We start from the raw sequence: 22,700 nt of genomic DNA on the forward strand, positions 1-22,700 counted from the left end.
TACAGGCTCATTTAATAATGATTATTTAGTAAGAAAAATCGAGTCTAAAAATGTTCCAATACGACCCAACATAATCTATTAACATCTCTATCTCAAACCTTAAATATTAGAAGTGGTTCTAAAATCTGGTGAATCAAATAGAATGCACATCTAAAGTCGAGGCGAAATATTTGTTGCTCCAAAACTCCCTACGTATCCATAGTATTTATTAAAAAAAAGGTTGGAAAATAATCTTTAACATTCCAATGACACCATTTTATTATTGTATTGGGTTTATAAGTAGGAATTAGGTATTTTGGAAAAACAAAAATAAAATTCTTATTATAAAACCTTTATAAAGTGTTCATAAAATATCATAATTATAAATGTTTAAGGTGTTTGTGAGTCAGTCCTTAATAGTTGTGTATAAGTTGCTTGTATGCCTCCTGATGCTTTGAGTGGTATTCCACCTCTGCCTGCAAATGACACAATGTTTTACAGATTATCAATCAAAATGAAGAGCTGATCAAAAGAAACAAAACACATCCAAATGGCATACATACCTTGCGAACTGCCTTTATGGCAACCACCAACTTTTCACCTATAAGCTCTGTCAAGGTATTGTTCTTTTCCAGAGCCTCTACAGACTCAGCAAGCGATTGGGGCAACCTTTTGAGCTTTGAAGCATTCTCATAAGGATTAAAGGCTGTTTATTATATGATTCAAGTTATGAGGTACAACATGAAACTTTACCAATAACATAATAACCTATTGGAAACAGGAAATTTACCAATGGGCTCAGGCAACTGAAGATGGTGCCGAAGGCCATCTAGTCCACCAGAAAGGATAGCGGCTAGACCCAAGTATGGGTTTGCGCAACCGTCGAATGATTTGATCTCAAAGTTACTGACTGAACCTGCACGAATTCCAGGAGGACAAGCCGTTCTAATTGGAGCTTCTCTGTTATCCTTTCCCCAACATTGATAAGCTCCACTCCATGTATTGGGTTGTAAACGAGCATAACTACAAGCAAACAAATTGGCAGGGACGTGTCAGAAGTAATGGATATTGTCCTCTTTCGGCTTTTCCTCCAAATACTTCATCTTAAGGTTTTAAAATGTGTCTACTAGGGAGAGGTTTCCACACAGCTATAAGGAATGATTCGTTTCCCTCTCCAACTGATGTGAGATCTCACAATCCATTCTCTTGGAGCTAGCATCTTCGGTGGCACATTATTTAGTGTCTGGCTTTGATACCATTTGTAACTGTTCAAACCCACTGTTAGCTAATATTGTCTTGTTTGGACTTTTCCTTCAAGATTTTAAAACGCGTCTACTAGAGAGAGATTTCTACACATTTATAAAGAATAGATAGAAAATATGAAGAGGTGGTGTTCACCTGTTGGGGATTGGACAGATAAATGCCAAAATTGCTGGAATATGATGTAAAACGCCTGCCATGAACTCTTCCCCGACGGCTGACATTCCATGTTGAGAAGAGCCTTCAGCCGCCATGAAAACATTTTTATCATTCTGCCACAAGCTGACATGCACGTGGGAGCCAGAACCAACGTCATCCATTGCATACCTAAGCAATGATAAGAAACCATGATGTTATTTATTTTAGAACATTATTGAGCTTAAGGTCGCATCATATTTTAGAACATTGCATACTTGGGCAAAAATGTTGCCAACAATCCATGCTTCCTTGCAGTAGCCTTGATCACTTCTTGCGTGTAAATTAAGTTGTCAGCAGCATTGAGACAAGCAGTATACCCTAAAACAACCTCAAATTGACCTTTCCCAGCCTCTGCATGCAACTACAAGACACAACAAAAATCCCTATCAACGTGCATTAGCTTGAAACTCTACCGCTTCATCTTATATGATCCACTGCTGACAGATATTATCTGCTTTAGTCCGTTACGTATCACCGTCAGCCTCACAGTTTCAAAACGTATCTTAACGTTCTTATAAGGAAGGGTTTCGATAGCTCATAAGTTTTCTTTTTGGCATACCTGTTCCACGGTGATATTCAAGGAGTTCAAAGAAGCTACTACTTCATGAAGAAAAGGAGAGGCAGCATCATATGAAATTGCAGAACAATAGGGCGTTGAATCAAACGGCACCCAATCTTCCTTCCCATCTCTACGAAACTCAAATTAAATAGAGCAATGGAAATTAGCAATTTGAAATGAATTAAGGCCATAGAGAAGAGAAGAGAATAGTATATCCTTACCTAACTGCCTTTTTTAACAGTAAGAACTCAATTTCAAACCCTGCTTTCATTACCTGGATTCAAGACAGCCATTTAACACAGTAAAAATATTTTCTAGATCATCTGTTCATCATAAGACTTGAACAATCTTCCCTACCAGGTTAAATTCATCTTTCAAGATTCTAGACACCCTTCGTAAGGCTTCCCTTGGACAGTACTCCCAGGCTTCACCAGGTCTAAGCTGCATATCACCCATAACCATCTCCTCCTGCTTGTTCCTGTTCAAGAAATCAATGGAATAGGTATGTTTCAATCTACTTTTGGATTATTAGGAGTTGTAGTTCATATTGACTAATTAAAGGGAAGATTATCGATTTATAAGTAAGAAATAGTATCTCTATTGATATGAGACCTTTTGAGGAAACCAAAAGTAAACCCACGAAAGCTTATGCACACAATATCGTACTATTATAGAGGGTCGTGGTTCCTAACAGAACGTGGCCCGAAAGACTTAAAAGTTGAACTCTAAAGGACAAATAGTCAGTTATACAAAATTCCAATTACACTACCAAATGCTTCCCACTCGTAACTCAACTCAACTGATATAAAATATGCATGTTGATCGAGTTCAGTTACGTGGGTCTGTAAAAATGCAAATATCTGCATAATGAACTAAACTAATTAGTTGGTTAGCAGTGACATTGAGTCGGTAAAAATACAAATCTTGGCATACCCAACACGTACAAACAAGTAAATTGTAAGACATGTCAATATCGAGTCCTTCCTCTCATGGTATGACTAATCAATGCCCTACTTGAAGGAACAGAGATAATTTTTACATGATAGAAGAATTGAAAGCTACATACCAAGGAACCGTCCGTTTGGTTGATAAATCTGGCATCAGACTCATCTCGCCCACACTGCTAAGATTACTCCCAGCAGCTGGGCAATCGTTACAAGAACTCGCTGCCATAACGGCAAAAGGCAGCCCTATCCCATTCCTTTTAGTCACATCATTGAACCGCTTAAATGGAACAGCCTGAATAATTATAACATAATCTAACATTTTAAAACTCAAAAATTAAATTCAAATTTGAAAAGTGTGTAATAATAAATAAATAAATAAATCTTACCCGACATCGATGTTGTCCCGAACCATCGACCCAAATAATCCGGACAAGCTTGGCGTCGTTGGGGGCGTGAGCGTCAACCAGCACGGCTTCGTCCACCTCTTTCTTCACAACACTCAAATCCATCTTCTTTCCTTTGTCCCGCGGTCTCTTTCACTTCTCCCTTCGCCCACCAAGCTCTGAAGTAGCGCGAATGACGGACCGTTCGCATTTCCTCTCCAATTTAAATTTGGCGGGAACACGATTCCCGTTTTTCTTTTTTCTTTTTTATTTCAATTAAAAAACAAAAACCAGAATCGATTCTTTATTTTTCCTCTTTTCAACTAAGAACCGTTTACTTTTTAATCCAGCAAATAGCAAACATTTGAACGTGTTCTATCACTTATTAATTAATTATTTTATATTCTAACTTTTTCTCCTACTTTTTACTTTTACTAAAGCGAGTGAGATAGGATAATATATGAACCTCATACACACTCAGATTTCAATCAATTTGGATTCTACTCAATCGAAATCATAAAAGTTAGATTGTATTGAATATTTTTAAAATAAAAAAATCATATTGGTTCGTAATTTGACATTTTTTTGGTCAAATCAACTCGAGTAGCTAGAAAATGGAATTACGACCCAACCCAATTCAATTCTACTTTTAAGATTATAATAAATATAAAAAATATTTACGTTGACAATAAATATAAATGATAGATTGTAAAGTATGAATATTTGATATTTTAATTATTAATAGTTGATTTTTTAAAATCCAAATAATAGAAAGTTAGTTATGAACTTCTGAAGTCATTAGTCCAACCAACGTAAAGGTCGTCTAATTTTATCTCATTTACTAGAGCAAACCTTGAAAAACAACCTTATCTCCCTCATTCACTTAGTAGATGTTTATACAATTTTTTTAATATTTGTTTTAATGAATAATTATTCATTGTTTAATATGTTAAAATAATATGTTCGTGTTAAATATAATATACAAATAAAATTGGTTTTTATTTGTCTAATACAAAGTCTCATCAAGTAATTATATATTTATATGAAATGAAGAATTCGGATATATTTCATTATTGTTTATTTAATATGTATTTTCTTAAATAAATAAATACATTGGATAATATAATTTTTAATAAATAAATAAATAATTTTTTTTTCTTTTTGAAATAAATAGAATCGAATTTTCTTTTGTTTATTCTGACATAAATAGAATCAATTCTAGAATTGAGTACTTTCTTAGAGTTGAAATTTATATACATTGGATAATATTAATGAACGAAATTAAAATAAAAGGCTTCTTTATTTTTAACTTAAAAAAAGGACTTTTGAAATTTATTTAAGTCATAAAATTATAATTCAGACTACCCTAATTATCCGCGAATACACTCAAAAATATCAAATTTGAAGCCTTAAAAATAAATAAAAACTGGCAGTAGATATATACGTTTATTTTTTAAATGGAAAATAAAAATCTAAAAACTAAAAAAAAAAAAAAAGCCCCTTTTGATAATAATTTGATGTTTAAAAATTATGTTTCTTATAATAATTAAACATTTGAATTTGTAGTAAAATTAGGAAAAGAAAAAAATTAAGAAAAATTAATTTGGTTTTTAAAATACTAAGTAATAAAACAGAGAAATATAGTGCTTACAAACTTAATTTTTAAAAAATTAAAAATCAAATGAGGCCTAATAAGTAGATTTAGTTTGATATTCTAATTTTCAAAAAAACTTGTTCGAGCTTACTGTTTTAAAATAATAATAATAAATTCATAAAAATTATTTAAATTAATAAATAAGTATCTCACTATTTAAAAAATATGGCTTATTATGAAAATTGTATTCACTTGATACTTGCTTGAACAGTTTTGTCTGCATTCATGATATTTTATATTCATTATTATTTTTTAATTAAATTATAAGTGTAGTTAAACTTTGTGTTTATTTAATCTGAGTAAATAAAAAATGTCAAATATATTCCTGAAATTTTAATTTTCGTCTAACAAATTTTTTATTTTTTAATTTTGCATCCAAACATATCTCTAAAAAAAATTCAAATTTTAAAAAATTAACTGATATATTATATATGAATTTGACTTTTAGAAGTTGTAAAGTTAAAAGAAAAAAAAATGGAAATAATTTTGAAAATTGAACAACTAAACAAAAAAGAAAAAAGAAAAAAAGGAAAAAAACTCAAAATTTAGAGATTAAATCAAATTTGCTTTTGGACTTGAATTTTATTACATCTATTACATTTTATTTCAACTAAAAAAAACATTTTCCTTATTTAATTCCTGAATTCATTCCCATCCTCTTACCACAATTCAACAAAAACCAAACATAGGATATAACGAACCACCTTAAATTTAGAAACCACGACCATTTGAATTCATTGGAACCATTATAAAAGAAAAGAAATGAAAAGGAAAGAAAACCTCGAGGCTATACCCATAAAAATATTGTTGGCTGTTGTTGAGGTGCCAATGACGAAGCCATCCTTCCCATCGACATGCCTGTTGGCATCTCTGCTGAGCCTGCTGTTGCTTATAATGGCCCATGCACACGCCGCGGCCTCGATGGGGCATCGCCCTTACGCGAAAGCGCACAGGGAATTAGGCGCGCGGCTTGTTAAAAAGCACAACAGGCCGCCGTTTAAGCCCGGCCCTTGGAAACGCGCTCGTGCTACCTTCTATGAAGGTGGCCCCGGAACCTTTGGTAAGCCTAATAATTTTATTTTCCCTTATAATTAAATGGCATCTGAGTATTATAGTAATTGTTGGATGATGAAAGTTTTGGTCTAATTTAGGGAATCATCCTGAGTTTATAATAAAAAAATACTCTCTCTTATGAGACATTTTTAATTATTGGAGGATGAAAATCTTAATCTAATTTAGGGCATATATATATGAAAATGCCTCATAAGACGGTGGCATATATGTAGGTCTTAGTCTTAGTCTATGAAGGTAGTAATTGTTGCATATATGTATGTGTATGTGTAGGTCGTGCATGTGGGTACAGCGACGTGGAAAAGGAAGGGTATGGGCTGCAGACGGCGGCATTAAGCATGGCGCTGTTTAACAACGGGCAGAAATGCGGCGCTTGCTTTGAACTCAAATGCATGGACAATCCTGATTGCAAGCCTGGGCAGCCCTCCCTCGTGGTAACCGGCACCAACCACTGTCCACCCAACTACAACGCTGCCAATGACAATGGCGGATGGTGCAATCCCCCCCTCGAGCATTTCGACATAGCCAAGCCTGTTTTCGCCAACCTTGCCGACTATAAGGCCGGCGTCATTCCCATCACTTACCGCAGGGTTCCATGCCAAAAGCAAGGAGGAATTCGCTTCACAATCACTGGAAACCCATACTTCAACGAAGTAATGGTGTGGAACGTGGGAGGAGCTGGGGACATAACGGCTGTCCAAGTCAAGGGCCACCGTAAGCTGAAATGGACCGCCATGTCTCGTCTGTGGGGTCAAAAATGGACCACCAACGCCATGATGGTTGGCGAGTCGCTCACCTTCAGGGTTCGAGCCAGCGATGGCAGATTCTCCACTGCATGGCATGTTGCTCCCGCCAATTGGCAGTTTGGTCAGACCTTCGAAGGCAAGAACTTTAAGTAGAACAACCCCACAGTGACTCATTCTTCAAAAGCCTCAATTTATGATGTGCACCCCTGCAAGTCAAATGTCTCATGAATTTCTACCACATTTCTAATAAATTTATAACAATATGCCTATTTTTTATTTTATATCTATCATATTAATTTTTTTTAAGAATTAACAAATTTATTGAATACATATTCAAAATCTTATTAATTATAAATTTTAATTTCATGTCTCCCATAAATAAATTCACTAATTTAAAAAAATATTGAATATATTGGAGACAAAAAAAAAGGCAAAATCAGTCATATTTCATGCAATAAAATAAACTTATTATATATTTCTCCTTTTCTCAAATATATATGAATTTAAAAATGATTTTAGCATTTATTGTTGCCTCTCTCTCTCTCTCTCTCTCTCTATATATATATATATATTATTTTTTGGAAATTGCTGGACTTGCCCTATTTATTACGAAATTATGAAATAATCCATGCCAAAATATTTTTTTTTTGTAATACGTACATAAAATCTATGCCATATAAATACTCATAATTCCTTTTTTAATTCGATGAATGGACCATATAATATATACCATTGTTCACTTTACCTAGAAAATCACGAAGGGAGTCCACAGCCATGGTGCTTCAAATTCCATTATTAAGACTTTCATTCATAATCTTCTCTTTTTCAGGTACATTATCTGTTCATTCGATCTGAATTTAAGGCCAAATTCTTCATGATTTTAAATCAATAATTATATTAATCTTGCAGGGGTGGTTTACTCCGTCGATTTCGCCGTTACAAATAATTGTCAGTTCCCAATTTGGCCGGGAGCCTTGACCGGAATTGGCACCCCTCTCTCCACCACTGGCTTCGAATTACTCCCCGGATCAACGTCGACGGTGACCACATCTCCGCCGTGGTCCGGCAGGTTTTGGGCTCGAACCCTTTGCTCCATAGACGCGAGTGGGAAGTTCAATTGCGGAACCGCTGATTGCGGCAGCGGCCAAGTGGCATGCAATGGCGCTGGCGCAATTCCGCCTGCAAGCCTTGTTGAATTCACTATAGCGCCAACCGGTGGCGTAGATTACTTCGACATCAGCCTCGTTGATGGCTTTAACTTGCCTGTTTCGGTGACGCCAATGGGCGGAACCAGTGAGTGCCAAGCGGTAGTTTGTGCAGGCAATGTAAATGCAATTTGTCCACCGGAATTAGCCATCAGAGGACAAGATGGTGCAGTGATCGCGTGTAAAAGTGCTTGTATGGCTTTCAATCAGCCCGAATTTTGTTGCAGCGGCGACCACAATCAGCCACAAACTTGCCCGCCCACAGATTATTCGAAGATGTTCAAGGATCAATGCCCCCAGGCTTATAGTTACGCTTACGATGATCAAACAAGTATCTTTACGTGCACGGCCGGAGCCAATTATGGCATCACTTTTTGTCCTTGACCATCGTTTATTCTTTTTCCTTTTTTCAATTCAAAAAAATTAATTTTAAAAAATTTGAATTCCTATAAATATAGATTTCAACCTAATGATTATAATTTCTAAAAATTTAAATTTAAATAATTAATAGAGAAAGATATTATATATTTTATTTTCAATCAACAATACAGAATTATCGTAATTATTATTATTAAGGTAAAAATGTATGTCGTTTAAGTACTTATGTTGCCACCTGTTGGACCGAGTGGGCTTGATAAACTATTGGGCCCGACGTAACTACAGGAAAAGGCCCAGCCCAAGTGGGAAGGTCTTATGTAATAAGTATTTGAGATACGGCCACGTCACCTCATGGCTGCACTGATTATCCAAATGTCTCACCGATGTGAAGACAGCTCACTTAACAAAAGCAACGGCGATTTTAACGGATATATCTCGTGGTCGAGAAATAATTAAAAAATATTTCTCCTAATTCTGAAAGCTAGTTTTTGTTGGATACAAATAAGTGAGATTCGCGAGGGGTTCGTGTAGGCGTGACATGTTTTTTTGCCTCCAAAATTTGTACATGGACAATGGGATCAGTTCACCTCAATTCTGTCCCTTTACCATTTTCCACCTTCTCCTTGTATTTATTTATCCAATAATTCCTAAAATTAAAATAAATTCACTATTTTCGACCCAAAAAAAAAAAACCTCCATAAATTCACTCGTTTTATCGTAAATTTAATTTCATTAATCCACCTTTTTCCACAAATTTCGGTAATTTTTCCCACAAAATTTATTTTAATAAAAAATTATTTAATTAAAACAATTACAAAAAAAATATTTTTTTTCCGGTAATTTTTAGATGAGTGTAGATGTGCGTTGAACCAGCTTGTTGGTTTGATGGTCAAGACTTTTATCTTTGTCGTTTACGTTTCGGACGACCAACAGATGTTTGAACATCTTTATATTTTCATTTATGTTATATAATAAACGACACAATATGAGAAACTCTATTATATTTATAAATCGAGTTTCAAAAATTCAAATTTGCTATTTGTTTAAAACCATTCTTCAAAATATCTTAATAATAATCAAAATTGTTTTTAGTTCAAAAAATCGAGGACAAATTGGTAAAATGTCTATGGCTCGTGATGGAAAAGCTTTCTCGTCCCGGTCTCGGTCCCCGTCCTATTATGTATTTATTACTTTATTTATTTCTCAATTATAATTTATGTATTTATGGAAGTGAATATTTTCAGAGATATTAGGTAATTTTTTAAAATTCAAATTCCTCTCCATATATAAAATGTAAACCTTGTTTAGAGATTGTCTAATTTCAATCCCTCGAATGAAAATGTAATCATTACAATTTTAGCATAATTAAATATTTATTGAAACAATACATACAGGTTTGCATGAAATCAATCAAATATTTTTGGAGAATCTTATAAATTTTTATATAACTGGCCCGTGTGAGTTATTATTAGAAGGTTCAAATGAAGTTTAGATAGAATATGACAATTTAACCGAGATAAATGAAGTAAAAATGATAATTTAAGTGAGATAAATGGAGTAAAAATGATAATTTAGAAGTGAAATTTAATTGGATGAGATGTTTTAATTAGAGAAAACCTATTAGACTTGAATAATTATATTTTATATCTTTTGCCACGGTTTTTTATTACTTTTTTGGATCATGTATTATTACGTTTGTAAGGTTAATTTGGAGAGGTAATTTGTGCAGATCAAATCCCTCATGCCACCGTTAGTTCATAGTATGCCAGAAAGAAATCGAAGTGGAATTTTCTGTTGATGTTTATAAAAACGCGAAGAATTTACGACGAGAGAATTTTTGATCCACGGCCGTTGAAACTTGAGAATTGCTCATCTCTTCCTCTCCCTGCAAATTCGCCATGGAAATTTAACCAAGCAATAGGATCGCTGTGTGGGAACCTCTCTATTCTGTTGCTGTTGTTTCTTTCCTGCCATGGCGTCGTCGGGCTCCGGAAACTCAATTCCTGCACCAGGTTCCGTCACTTTTGTATATGTTGTAATTTCAATCAATCTTTTTTTATTGTTCCAACTTTTTAACGGATACAACGATCATTCATGTCTTATGGAAGCTCGCTTTTGATCATTTTGTGTGTGTGCGTGTGTGCGTGTTCACTAATTCTGCAGAGGCTGTTCAGATTTTAGTCTCATCTCTTGCTGATGAATCGTCCGTGGTGAGGGAGGCATCCATGGCTTCGCTCAAGGACATAGCTGCATTGTATTCTTTCTCACTTGTTGTCTTTAGCTATTCGAGTCTGCTTTCATTTATAGTGAGTTGTGAATTGGAACTTCTGTTGCAATATCAGGAGTCCTCTTTTGGTTCTCGACTGCTGCTATGCTGTTTCACGAGGAGGACGCCGGGTAATTACAGTATTTACTTCTTCGTCATGCTTCATAGGAATCATGACTGCAGTTCATAGTTTTGTTTCGTTTTTCTTTATCGAAAATGCGTTTAAAAAGTTGGTGGTCATTTTCAGCGTTTCGGAAACATGGCTGGGGCTTTTCTAGTAATGTCATTCGGAGTGCGAGCCTTAGACAAAGAAGATGTTGATCCAGCTTTCATGTCTAAGCTTGCAAAGATTTCAACGACTGAGATAATCTCTTCCAAGGTCTTTTTCATACTACACTTCTTGTTCGGTTTCTTTTTTTATTTCTATTTTTTTGGTTGTTACATTAAGGATCGTTAGAAATTTCAAGCCATGAGTTATTTCCAAAAAAGAAAATGATATTTTATTTGGCTTGTAAATATATTAATTTCTGAAATAGAAGCTTCAATTCGGGGACTAGTACTTTGATTTAGGAGGTATGACTACTCTAACTTTGCAATTGCAAGGTTGGCACGTCATCTCATAGTTTATGATACTTCCATTTTTTCCTTCGTAGCGCTTTGTTCTATCTTATATATATATTTTTTTATATATATATATTGACTAACACTAATCAAACTTTCGGTTATTTGAGAAACATGGAGTAGATTTTTGATAATAAAGGAATGATTATAGGTGATAAAAAATGAGAAGATCCAATATTAGCAGTGGACAAACCTGCTCCATTGTTCACATGTACTTGATTATCTGATCGACAAGGAGAACAGACAGCGTGATCCAAAAGATCATTTGTCACATAGTTTGTTGCTACGAAATCAAGATACCAATTAGTATGAACATTAAGGTTAGGTGAAACCATCATAGCTGTCATATCTGAATTCTATGGGATTAGAGGGAAAAGTGAAATTAGAGTTAACTCTGTGAAATGTGGGATCAAATCTAAAATAACATTTCAGTACAGTATGTCCAATTCTCCATATAATTGGCATTGGGCCCATTATTATTATTGGAGTTACTATTTCCTCCTTTACCATGGTTATTTCTTTCTCTTCCCACAAGAATTCAAATCTCCAGAATTATTGGTACCGATGTTAATTTGCTCAATGTTCTAGAATGCCTTCTTTTGTTGCTAGTTCTTATTTTTATTGTCGATGATGTAGGAACTTAATACTGAGTGGCAAAAAGCTGCTGCAGGGCTTCTTGTTTCGATAGGCTCACATTTGCCTGACCTAGTAAGTTTGTTATAATTCACGTTGTTTATGAGTTTCGAGGGAAATAAGAGCAGGAGAACATGTATTTAGCATAAACGCTTGCATTCAATATTATGTAGCTACATATTATTACATGACTAGACTAACATTCTAACTTGTGGTAAAGAGGACATTGACAAAAAAGGATTTGAAAGAATCGGTCAAGCATACTTCTTATGTGAAAATACAGTCAAGCATGCAGTTACTTCTATAAATTCCTCTCCTCTTCTTGCTCTCTTTCTTAATTGGTTACAGAAGTTTCCTCATGGAAGTCAATGAAATGATTGAAATTTTATTAACCTTTCTGGTTGTTATTTTATGTTGCTCTAGGCTCCAAGTTTCCTAGTGATCAATAATTTAATATCTGCCAAATAATTTTATAATTTCGTGCTTCCAGCATAAGGTCTGACAAAAGCCATATAACTACAACATATCTTTGTACAAAAATGTTCGTGTGTTCGAATGTGTGTGTGTACTCTGTCAACCGTAGTTCAGTGAATTATTTATTGATATTGCAATAACTATTCTCCTTTATGGCGGTGTGGAAGATGATGGAAGAAATATATCTTCATTTGGGAGGGCCTAGTTCAGCTTTGCCAGCTATGGTTCAAATTCTAGCAGATTTTGCTTCTTCTGATGGTTTGTAAACAAACAGCATTTTATTTATTTATTTATTTATTTTATGTAATTTCAGAACTCTATGTTTGCTTTACTGCTATTTTCCAACTTGGATAACATGATTTTTGTGATTTTACTCTTCATTAAAGCATTACAGTTCACACCGCGACTAAAAGATGTGCTTTCCAGAGTTCTGCCCCTCCTTGGAAATGTTCGAGATGCTCATAGACCTATTTTTGCAAATGGTCTGGTGACTTTCTATATCTTATTGAAGTACAAGAATTGATCTTAAGTTTGGCACTAAACTAATCATCTCAACTGTCTAGACCCACCCAACTTATCAATATTTGAAGTTTTTTCTCCATCTTCAAGGTGGATTCTTTGAGAGAGAGAGAGAGAGAGAGAGAGAGAGAGAGAGATGGATTGGATTGCTTTGCTTTTCAATTTAAATGAGGTCTTCTGTACTTGACCTATTGTAGCATAAATTCTGTATTTTAATTTAGGACTTGCTAGAATGACCCACATTTATGGAGTTATTTGTTTGTGCACTTTACACTATTGTCAATCTCTGGTCTCAATCTTCGGATGGTGACTCTCTAGTGACAATGACACTTTTAAGGCACCTAAAATGATGTTTACATTTTCATTCTTAATGGAAAATTTTCTCATTGGAAACAACATAATGCGAAAGCTTGCCTTATTTTATTGTTATCACTATCACCAATTTTTCTTTTCTGCTTGCCGTCGTAGGAAGGAGCTCTGTAGAGGGGAAAGAGGGATTGTTGGAGGTTTTCCTTCGAGAATGGGGAGGGAGGGAGGAGGGACTATAGTGAGGTGGGGTGCGGGGGCTAACAAATCTATCTCCCTGGTTCATCATTCAAAGAATATATTTGCGCTTAATTTAACTCTATTATTCAAAAGGATTGAGGTTGATAGGTAATATAATTTGGATGTACTTGACGTTTTGAAATGTTAGGATCAAATTACTAATGATTTTGACATTCATTTTATTTTTCACCATCAATTATTGTCGCTGTTCTTTTAGCCAAATTAATGAATCCTGTGAAAAACTGTTGATTTTTTATCGTACCTTCAGTTTCTCTTCTAGCTGCCACCCTGTGACACATTCTTCTTCTGCAGCAATTAAATGTTGGTGTCAAGCTGCTTGGCAACATAGTGTGGACTTTCCTTCACATTCGTCAATTGATGGTGATGTCATGTGAGACAAGTTCTATCTTGCTCAGTATCACTCTACATTCAATATTTCAATTTAACATTTTTGTCAAAGAAACGGATTCCTGTCAAATTGCAGGTCATTTCTGAATTCTGCTTTTGAGCTTTTATTACGAGTTTGGGCTGCTTCCAGTGATCTAAAGGTTGGAAAAATGTTTTGTTTTTGTTTTTGTTCTTGTTTTTTGCTTACGATAAGGTAAGTATGCGTTGATACTTATTTCACTAGTTAGCTCTTACCTGGTAGTGTAGTTGGACTTCTATTTTATCCAATAAGAATCGAAAAATATTTTTTTTTGAAATATGTTACCGAATAAGAACTAAGAATTCTCCTCTATGGGTTCTCTTCCTCTAGTTGGACTTTTATTGCTCACTCTTTTTTGGAGGAAAGATATAGTCAGCATCTATGGGTTCTCTTGCTCATTTAAATTGGGAAATGGAAGAATAATATTATCTTGGCATGACTCATGGCTAAATAATTCTCCTCTGAAGCTTTGTTATTCTCAGTTATTTAAAATTTCTTCCACTGCAAATGATTCAGTGGCTTCTCATTGGATGCAACAATTCTCTCTTTGCATATTACCTCTCACAGATTTTTAAAGGATGGGATTCTTCCTGATTTCCCTACTTTGTTGGTTATTCTCTCACGAGTATGTATTGGCTCTACTAAAGATACTCGAAGTATATTTTCACTAATAGTTTCATGGATACGTTCTTCATTTACTTACTGGCCCTCCTTGAAGCCCAAGGCCGATCTTTTATGGTAAATGCGGCTAAAGCGAGTTTTTCATAAATTTGGATGGAAAGGAATAAAAGAATTTTCCTCGGCAAGCAGCTGTCTTGGTTGGGCAGATTTGAGTTGGCTCGTCTTTAAGGCTTCCTCTTGGTTTTCTCTCTTAAAAGGCTTTTGCTGGCTTTTCTCTTCGGTATATTTGCCTCAATTGAAAAGTTTCATTCTTGTTTTTAGTTTTATTTTTTAATTTTTAAATCCTTCGTTCCCTCATGAAGTTTTATAATATCCTTGTTATTGGCCCTACTAATCCATGGGGAGAATTACACACACCCCATTTCCAGTCTCCAAGTGACAGCTAGAGTATTCATTTATTAAACTTTCTACTTGAAAGCTTGAAACCAGGACTTTGGGGAATTTCTCCCGAACACCAGAAAGCCCTAACAACACTACTTGGAGTTGGGATGTAGATACTTGCAGTTGCATCGGTCTTGCAGAAGTTGTTTAACTACAAGGGAAACTACCTGCATGATATAAATTCCCCTATTTTTTGCTTGAATTTTGCCCCTCTTATTAACATTTTGTATATCTTTGTTACCTTTTTTTTTTTTAATATGAAAGTCTTATCTTTAATACCATTACATATTATAGAAGTCTTTATCTTTTCTATGTTCCTTTTTTTTTCTTTTAAATTTTGGCGTAGGTTCGTATTTCTTCTGTGGAAGCATTAGGTCAAATTGTCGGTCTTATTACTAGGGCACAACTAAAGGCTGCTTTGCCCAGACTTATCCCTACCATGTTGGAACTGTAAGATAAATTTAAGTATTAAATCAGTTAAGGGATGTTTGGGACTGTTTTGGAAAATAGTTTTTCTCTCTAGAGTACACATTTCAGTGAAATTCATACAGTACCATGTTTTTTCTCTTATTTCTTTTATAACTTAATTTCTTGATGAAGTTAATTTCCCTTCAAATCATGAGATTATGAATACTTCGAGGGAAAAATAATGTTTATTTTTACAAGCATCTTAAATTGTTCCAAAAAATTGGTTTGAAAATAAAAATGAAGAACCGTTTTTTGAGAAAAACTGCCCAACAACCCTTAGAAGTAAATCTCATATAGTGGCAATACTGAAAATTTTCAATTTTCTCTTTTCCTTGCTAATCAGATATAAGAAAGGCCAGGATGTTGCGTTTGTAACAACTTGCAGTCTGCATAATGTCCTAAACACTTCTTTACATTCAGAAAGTGGCCCTCCTCTCCTTGACTTTGAGGTAATGCATGTTGTTTTCTTTCCACATTCATTTTAAATATTTTTACACTTGGAGGTGTGCTTTCAATTGAATTGGCAATTGACGGTTGTCATACATTTTTCTGTTCTCAAAGACATGCATTCTCGGATGTTAGTTTACATTTTCTTTTGGATTTGTGTCATTAAGGTTCAACATTTCTCTTTATGCTCCCTGTTGAAGTATTGATATAGTTCAATTTAAAATAACACATCAACTTAAACTTTTGAGTTTAATTATAATAATTCATATGTTTTAGTTGTAATAATGTGGTTCTATTGCAACAATTTCATAACTTTGAAGGATAAATGTCTAATTGAAAGATTCAAATTTTATTGTACCAACTTCTATAGATTAATTTATAACATATCATAATGGTGGTGGTGAAGGTATTGCTTGTCATTGCAAAATATTTGTGCTTTTGATGTGTTGTGTTTGGTGTAGAAATTTAACAAACATTTATTTGTCAAAATAAATCCCAAATATAAGCAAATATGTATCTATACAAATAGAAATAACTATTATTATTTTATTATCTATAATTATGTGAACATAAATGCAAACTATAGTTTTATAAAGTATAATAATTGTACAATTTTTCATTGGATTTATTTTTATTTTTATTTTTATTTTTGATGGGTTGTGTGGTGTAGAAATTTAACAAGCACAACTTTCATGCATTTCAAACAATTAAGTTTCTATTCATGCAACTTTCTAGAAGCGAGGTTAAAATAAATGTGATATAATATTTTAGTGTGTACATTCTTAATCTGCATGGTATGTCTAATTCTATTGAAAATTACTCTTACGATCAATTGTAGGATCTCACAGTTATTTTGTCGACGCTTCTCCCAGTGGTGTGCATTAATAATGATAGCAAAGAGTCTGATCTCTCAACAGGATTAAAGGTACGACCGGCAACTATAAGTCATTTCCTTCTTGGCAGTTCTGTTATACACATTATAATCTTGTTTCCTCTGTGTGCAGACATATAATGAAATACAGCGTTGCTTTCTAACTGTCGGCTTGATATATCCTGAGGATCTATTTATGTTTCTCTTAAATGTGAGTGATGTTTACATTGTTTCATGTAGTTTTGGGAGAACTTAGTTCGCAAATTCTTATACCACATACAAACTAATTAAAGTAAATATAGTACAACGGAAAACAAATCTTACTGTAATATTAGAAACTTCTCAATTAAGAAAGAATGACGAATAACTAAAAGATAAAAATTATTACAATCTAATCAAAATAAATATGATATCCTTTTTCATTAATACAAATCTACATTTTTCACAACAATTTTTTCTATAATAGTTTGAGAGCATGTATGCTAGGTGCTACACTTCTGAAACTTTTTGAGTTTAATAATTCCTTTTATTTCTCTTTTTTCATACTCAGAAATGCAGGTTAAAAGAAGAGCCTTTAACTTTTGGCGCTCTTTGTGTTATGAAGCATCTCTTGCCAAGGTTTTTTGGCCTCCTTATATTTAACCAAACATTTAGACATTTCTTTTGGTTCCTGATTTGACATTCTTATTATCTAGGTTATCCGAAGCTTGGCATGGTAAAAGGCCTCTACTTACTGAAGCTGTTAAGTCCTTGCTGGACGAGCAAAATCTAGGCGTTAGAAAGGCACTTTCGGAGGTATGACATTAGTGTTGAAGTAGCTTTAAATATACATACATATAAACAAATACATATATACATATATACAAATATATATATACACATACATGCACACATAGACACATAATACACACATAGACACATACACTATGTACGATTTTGGTACTAGAATTGGACATGCTCTATTTTGTTTGGTACTAAAATGTCTATTACTTTGTAGTTGATTGTGGTAATGGCATCGCATTGCTACCTAGTTGGTTCATCGGGAGAGATGTTTGTTGAGTATCTTGTGCGTCATTGTGCTATCAAAATTGATAGAAATGATCCTGGAAGCTCAAAGGAGTTAGCTGGGATGAATGGTGCTTATATTCCTTTCCAGTACAAGAGAATGGAGGTTCACATACTACTGTATAAATACCACCATTGTGTATTTTATGTAATTTATAAAATCTGATTCCAAAATGTTAATATGTGTAGTTATCATTTCTTTTAATAAAGTTATAATTCTTTCAGGTGAAGATGGGGACAATTTCTCCTATACAACTAAGAGCAATTAGTGAGAAAGGTCTTCTTCTACTGACCATTACGATTCCTGAAATGGAGGTATTATGCTGGATTTTTAATCTACGTTCATACATTCATAGATGAAATTTCACTCTTTCTGTCTTCCTTTTTATTTACCCTGTTTCTCGTTTCCTATCTGATTTTAATTATATATAATACCTATCTTACATTGCAGCATATTCTATGGCCCTTTTTATTGAAAATGATTATTCCAAGGAGGTATACCGGTGCAGCTGCCACGGTAAGTCTTTATAACACCTTTTTTTCATTGATCATATGTAGGGATTTTGGCTTTGCATGGTTCTACGTTCTTCTCGAGAGTAGAAATAGGATGTGTGATTACAGATAAAGTAGAGTGCTTGTACAAGACGTTCTATTGATGTCATCACTGCAGGTCTGTAGATGCATTGCAGAATTATGCAGACATGGATCTTATGGAGATAGTATGTTAAGTGAATGTAAAACTCGTGCTGATATTCCGAATCCTGAGGTGATTGTCAACTTTCCGTATGTGGTGTTTAATCAGTCCATATTATGATACCATTAACTTGAGTGGTTGCCATGTTTTAGGAACTTTTTGCTCGCCTAGTGGTCCTTTTGCATGACCCTTTAGCAAGAGAGCAGTTGGCAACACAAATTTTGACTGTAAGTAATCACAAATTTGTATACACAATCAGTTTTTAACTTTTGGAAAGAAAATTGCTGCCATCAACAAAAATGTTGAGTTATTGAATTTATGAACACTGGCTGATATTTCAGAAAAATCCAAAAAGGATGAAGCTTGCTTGAGTGAATGAAATGTCAATTTTTTCTTACTTGAGAGAATTAATTATAGATGATTCAAAATTAAACTTATTTGGTTGTAAATATGCTAATTAGCTGTAATGATGCATTAATGATTTTATTTCTTTCTTAATCTTATTCTTTTCTATTATGTATGGATTCCTTCTCCTATATAAAAATGCTATGTATCGTATGATATTGAGATTGAAAAAAACAAATATTATTCCATTAAAATTAAGACGGTATCAGAGCAATAAAACTTAACTGTCTAAGAAAACCTTAAAAAAAAAAAAAAAAATCTAGCCGCCACTATATAATACCCTAGCCACCACCACCGTTGGAATCCTAGCTGCTGATTTCAAATGTTGGTTTATGCATTGATGATTACACTTGTTTGTCTTGGGTCTTTTTTTTTACTAACAAAAAAAAAAAAAAAAAAAAAAAAAAAAAAAAAAAAATTTCCTCTCGCATCCCTTTCCTAAAAAGGCAGCATAAAATATCCCGAACCTAACAAATCCATTTTTAAAAAGAATTAAATTACATAATATATGAATTTTTATATTTGGATGTGCTTCATTTTGTCCTTTTATTTGTTTGGTATGGTTCATACATTGTATTCATTATATTATGTAATTTTATTGCTTTAATAACTATTTTAATTTATGTTTATAAATATTACTTCTTCCTTATTTTAAATCTAAACTTACTTTTACTTTTGAAATTTAATTAAGAATTTCAGAAAAAAAAAACTATATACGTGTGTGATAATATAATATACTATAATATTAGTGTGGGTGAAAAAATCTTAAAATTTAAAAAGATATTATTCGGATGATAATAAATAACATATCTAAGATATAAATACATTATTTTTATTTATTTATATAAAAAGCATGTATTAATAACTCTAATTAATTAAAGATCATAATTTAATGTCCCTATGACATGCATGGTGGTTAGCTATACATAGGCTGTCCATGTGAGCTATGCACATGCGCCATATTTCCCCCATTGACCGTTTGAGAGAGAGAATCTCGATTGGTTAATTATAAGCTATTTATATATTCTAACCGGTCAAAACTGACAATATCTGTGGTAGGCTTAGACTGTTACAAATGACCGAAAATTTTTAGTAGGAAACATGTAAGTGAGAACAAAACATGTTAAAATAAATCATATTATCTACATTCGTTTGTGGGGATANATGTTTTTGTAATATGATTAACAAAAATAGGGATCTTGCATTCGGATAATGGAATTGAATATTTCAATTAACATTTGAGTGAGTTTTTTTAGAAATAAAGATATTGTTCATCAATCCACTTGTCGGGATATCCCTCAACAAAATGGTATTGCAAACCTAAAAATAGGCCTTTACTAGATGTTGTTAGGGTCATAATGTCTTCTATGAATGTTCATAAGTACTTATAGGGGGAAGCAGTTCTCACAACTGTTTATCTAATAAATCAAACGCCTTCCAATGTCTTGAATTTTAAACTCTAAATGCTTATCTCTCTAGTACAGGACAAATTATCGATGTGTTGGCTAAAGGACTACCAAAAGTACAATTCGATTGAATAATTGACTAGCTAGCAATGGACGATATAGTTGTCCAATCGTTGTTTCATTTACTCTTTTGTTGTGTTTTGAACTGGTACAATTATTTATTTTTTTATTTACAGGTCTTGTGTTATCTGGCCCCTCTCTTCCCAAAAAACATCAATTTGTTTTGGCAAGATGAGGTACTACTTTATCAAATCATGCGATGGTGATGGTGATTATTATTATTCTATGACAAGGAAACAAAATTTTCATCTCAATCTTCAAATTGTCGCTTTGAAATTTTCATTTGTCATTGCAATTCTGAATACACACACACACACAATGTATGTATATTTGTTTCTTTGTTGCATCTGATTTCTTTTTAATCCTTCTTCTTTTTTTGGGTGTAATGTAAGTTTTTCTGTCTTGTCAATGGCTTGGCAGAATTTATTTTAGCCTATTTATAATTTTTAAGAACTGTTACTGTAGCGATTCAACTTTGGCTATGTTTGATTTTTAGTTTTAAAAAACTAAGCTTATAAATACTACTTTCACGTATTGGTTTCTTTGTTTTGTTGTCTATCTTTACGAATTACTTTCAAAATCCAAGTCAAGTTTTGGGAACTAAAAAAAAGTAGTTTTTAAATATTTGTTTTCGTTTTTAGAATTTAGCTTAGAACTAAAATGTTACTGAGGAAAGATAAAAATTATGATAAAGAAATGGTGAAAAAACAGGCATAATTTTCAAACACTAACAACAAAAAACCAAATGGTAATCAAATGGGGGCTAAATTATTGCAACTGGGATAGTCTCCATATTTATCTCATGGCGTTCATTTATTTAGATTTTGATACCCCCTCGGTCATTTTTTATTTTGATTTTGATTGTGATACCCCTTCACCTTCAAACTGTGTCTGGGGCAGTGTTTTATAGTTCTCCTTCTTATGTTTTATAGTTGTGATTCGAAATATGGAAATATGGAAATATGGAAATATGGATTTGTGGAAGCTCACAATAATATGTTAGCAAATTGCGATAGGTAGATTCTTTTTAGAACTTAAGTATCCAAAAATTCTAAGATCTTAACAAAAAAATCCTGAAAGAAATTTCTACCAATAGATAGCATATTTAGAGTAGTTCAATAGGAAAGAAGAAAAGAGAATTGTTTAACCACCACGATGAGTTGGCTCAAGGACAAATGTAAATAATATAGGGGTTAGAGGAAACGAGGCAAGTCATGGTGGCCAATGATCACCCTTCTAGAATTTAATATCTTTTGAGTTTCTTTGGCAACCAAATGTAGTAGGGCCATACAATTATCTCATAAGAATAGTTGAGGTGTGTACGAGCTAACTCAGACCTTCATGGCTATAGAAAAAATGTTAAATGAACATTCATGTGAGATTGAATAGTTGATGTTCAAACAAGCTGGGCACTCACAAAAAAAAGGAAAAAAGAAAAAAAAAAAGAAGTTAAATTAACATTATCATGTGAGATTGGATATAAAATTACGAAATGCATTCAAAATATATCGAGGCTCCATGGATAGAAATTAGTCAATTTATATTGTAACTTATCTGTTCTTTAAAAGGCATTTGATTGAAGTTTGAATTCTCACATTACACATTGTTGGCAATTAGGCTTGTTTGAAATTCAATTGATAGAATATGCTGTTAGTTATATGTTTTAAACGTTCTGTGTTCTGTGTTAGGATGGTTATTGGTGAGATGGGTAAATTGGGTCTAGGGTCTTTTCATCATTCTCGTGCATCTGCATTCTGTCAAGGGAAATAAGCAGTGTTTTTAATGTTTGTTAAATATAAATCTGAGATACTATAGAAATTGGGCTACTAAGTTATAAATTGGATCAGATTGATTTTTGAGTATATAAATCATGATAACTTCTTAATGTGTTGAAATACTTCAACATTGACCAGTCGTTGACATATAAAATATAGTATGCCATGTGGGGAAATTATCTATCATGCTATTAATAGTATTTCTTTATTGTTCTTACTGTGCTATAAGGATGATTATGCTATTGAATCTGATTGATTTTTGCTTTGGGAAGTTCTAGATACCTAAAATGAAGGCATATATTAGTGATTCAGAAGATCTGAAGCAGAACCCTTTATATCAAGAGACTTGGGATGACATGATAATTAACGTAAGTGTTCCTCTTAGAAACATGGACGTTTCGACTTATTATTAATTTGTTTTTCTTGGATCCGCACCGTTTTAATTTAATCCTCACGGTGCTCTGATCTTTTTTTTTTTTTTTTTTTTTTTTTTTTTTTTTTTTTTTTTTTTTTTTTTTTTT

The 22,700-nt window shown here is 33.3% G+C and overlaps 4 protein-coding genes across 8 annotated transcripts in view; 3 read left to right on the forward strand and 1 right to left on the reverse strand.

Annotated features, from left to right (window-relative positions):
- Window positions 1–300: 300 nt before the first annotated feature.
- LOC111433051 (type-1 glutamine synthetase 1-like) lies at window positions 301–3,546 on the reverse strand. Of its 2 annotated transcripts, none has more exons than XM_023069954.1 (10): window positions 3,330–3,544; window positions 3,063–3,235; window positions 2,354–2,474; window positions 2,218–2,270; window positions 1,997–2,126; window positions 1,653–1,798; window positions 1,378–1,566; window positions 770–1,002; window positions 543–685; window positions 301–455 (listed from the first exon to the last, which is right to left on the reverse strand). In XM_023069954.1, the coding sequence occupies exons 1-10, from the start codon at window positions 3,450–3,452 to the stop codon at window positions 393–395; spliced, it is 1,374 nt and encodes a 457-aa protein (XP_022925722.1). In that variant the 5' UTR covers window positions 3,453–3,544; the 3' UTR covers window positions 301–392. The 2 variants fall into 2 exon arrangements, with proteins under 2 accessions (XP_022925722.1, XP_022925723.1); XM_023069955.1 differs by having other exon boundaries at window positions 430–483; window positions 525–685; window positions 3,330–3,546.
- A 2,248-nt stretch (window positions 3,547–5,794) lies between these two features.
- LOC111433099 (expansin-A9-like) lies at window positions 5,795–7,055 on the forward strand. Its single transcript, XM_023070031.1, has 2 exons — window positions 5,795–6,040; window positions 6,325–7,055. Exons 1-2 carry the CDS (start codon window positions 5,809–5,811, stop codon window positions 6,948–6,950), a joined length of 858 nt encoding a protein of 285 aa, XP_022925799.1. The 5' UTR covers window positions 5,795–5,808; the 3' UTR covers window positions 6,951–7,055.
- Window positions 7,056–7,571: 516 nt separating this feature from the next.
- LOC111433101 (thaumatin-like protein 1b) lies at window positions 7,572–8,386 on the forward strand. Its single transcript, XM_023070032.1, has 2 exons — window positions 7,572–7,626; window positions 7,707–8,386. Exons 1-2 carry the CDS (start codon window positions 7,572–7,574, stop codon window positions 8,384–8,386), a joined length of 735 nt encoding a protein of 244 aa, XP_022925800.1.
- A 1,702-nt stretch (window positions 8,387–10,088) lies between these two features.
- The window catches only part of LOC111433098 (protein SHOOT GRAVITROPISM 6), a 32,222-nt gene continuing 19,610 nt past the window's right edge, over window positions 10,089–22,700 (forward strand). For 3 of the 4 annotated variants that reach the window (XM_023070027.1, XM_023070029.1, XM_023070028.1), the window contains exons 1-22: window positions 10,089–10,392; window positions 10,544–10,634; window positions 10,723–10,777; window positions 10,894–11,025; window positions 11,904–11,975; window positions 12,542–12,632; window positions 12,761–12,856; window positions 13,752–13,830; window positions 13,924–13,987; window positions 15,275–15,378; window positions 15,740–15,845; window positions 16,682–16,768; window positions 16,848–16,925; window positions 17,265–17,332; window positions 17,410–17,509; window positions 17,712–17,885; window positions 18,005–18,094; window positions 18,231–18,296; window positions 18,450–18,545; window positions 18,626–18,700; window positions 20,521–20,580; window positions 22,458–22,547. In XM_023070027.1, coding sequence (XP_022925795.1) covers window positions 10,353–10,392; window positions 10,544–10,634; window positions 10,723–10,777; window positions 10,894–11,025; window positions 11,904–11,975; window positions 12,542–12,632; window positions 12,761–12,856; window positions 13,752–13,830; window positions 13,924–13,987; window positions 15,275–15,378; window positions 15,740–15,845; window positions 16,682–16,768; window positions 16,848–16,925; window positions 17,265–17,332; window positions 17,410–17,509; window positions 17,712–17,885; window positions 18,005–18,094; window positions 18,231–18,296; window positions 18,450–18,545; window positions 18,626–18,700; window positions 20,521–20,580; window positions 22,458–22,547 — 1,914 coding nt within the window. In that variant the 5' untranslated portion in view covers window positions 10,089–10,352. Of the gene's footprint in view, window positions 10,393–10,543; window positions 10,635–10,722; window positions 10,778–10,893; window positions 11,026–11,903; window positions 11,976–12,541; window positions 12,633–12,760; window positions 12,857–13,751; window positions 13,831–13,923; window positions 13,988–15,274; window positions 15,379–15,739; window positions 15,846–16,681; window positions 16,769–16,847; window positions 16,926–17,264; window positions 17,333–17,409; window positions 17,510–17,711; window positions 17,886–18,004; window positions 18,095–18,230; window positions 18,297–18,449; window positions 18,546–18,625; window positions 18,701–20,520; window positions 20,581–22,457; window positions 22,548–22,700 lie in introns of those variants that run through there. The other variant, XM_023070030.1, reaches the window with a different exon arrangement.

Source organism: Cucurbita moschata, unplaced genomic scaffold (genome assembly GCF_002738365.1).
Source record: "Cucurbita moschata cultivar Rifu unplaced genomic scaffold, Cmos_1.0 Cmo_Scf00041, whole genome shotgun sequence".
NCBI lineage: Eukaryota > Viridiplantae > Streptophyta > Magnoliopsida > Cucurbitales > Cucurbitaceae > Cucurbita > Cucurbita moschata.

What these genes read in the sequence shown, in the direction of transcription:
- LOC111433051 (XM_023069954.1), bottom strand. Translation starts at nt 3,452, where the DNA reads ATGGATTTGAGTGTTGTGAAGAAAGAGGTGGACGAAGCCGTGCTGGTT. An exon ending in CGGGACAACATCGATGTCGG is followed by an intron (nt 3,236 to 3,329) that starts GTAAGATTTATT and finishes ATAATTATTCAG; the next exon opens with GCTGTTCCATTTAAGCGGTT. An exon ending in ATCTGTCCAATCCCCAACAG is followed by an intron (nt 1,003 to 1,377) that starts GTGAACACCACC and finishes GTTTGCTTGTAG; the next exon opens with TTATGCTCGTTTACAACCCA.
- LOC111433099 (XM_023070031.1), top strand. Translation starts at nt 5,809, where the DNA reads ATGACGAAGCCATCCTTCCCATCGACATGCCTGTTGGCATCTCTGCTG. An exon ending in AGGTGGCCCCGGAACCTTTG is followed by an intron (nt 6,041 to 6,324) that starts GTAAGCCTAATA and finishes GTGTATGTGTAG; the next exon opens with GTCGTGCATGTGGGTACAGC.
- LOC111433101 (XM_023070032.1), top strand. Translation starts at nt 7,572, where the DNA reads ATGGTGCTTCAAATTCCATTATTAAGACTTTCATTCATAATCTTCTCT. An exon ending in CATAATCTTCTCTTTTTCAG is followed by an intron (nt 7,627 to 7,706) that starts GTACATTATCTG and finishes TTAATCTTGCAG; the next exon opens with GGGTGGTTTACTCCGTCGAT.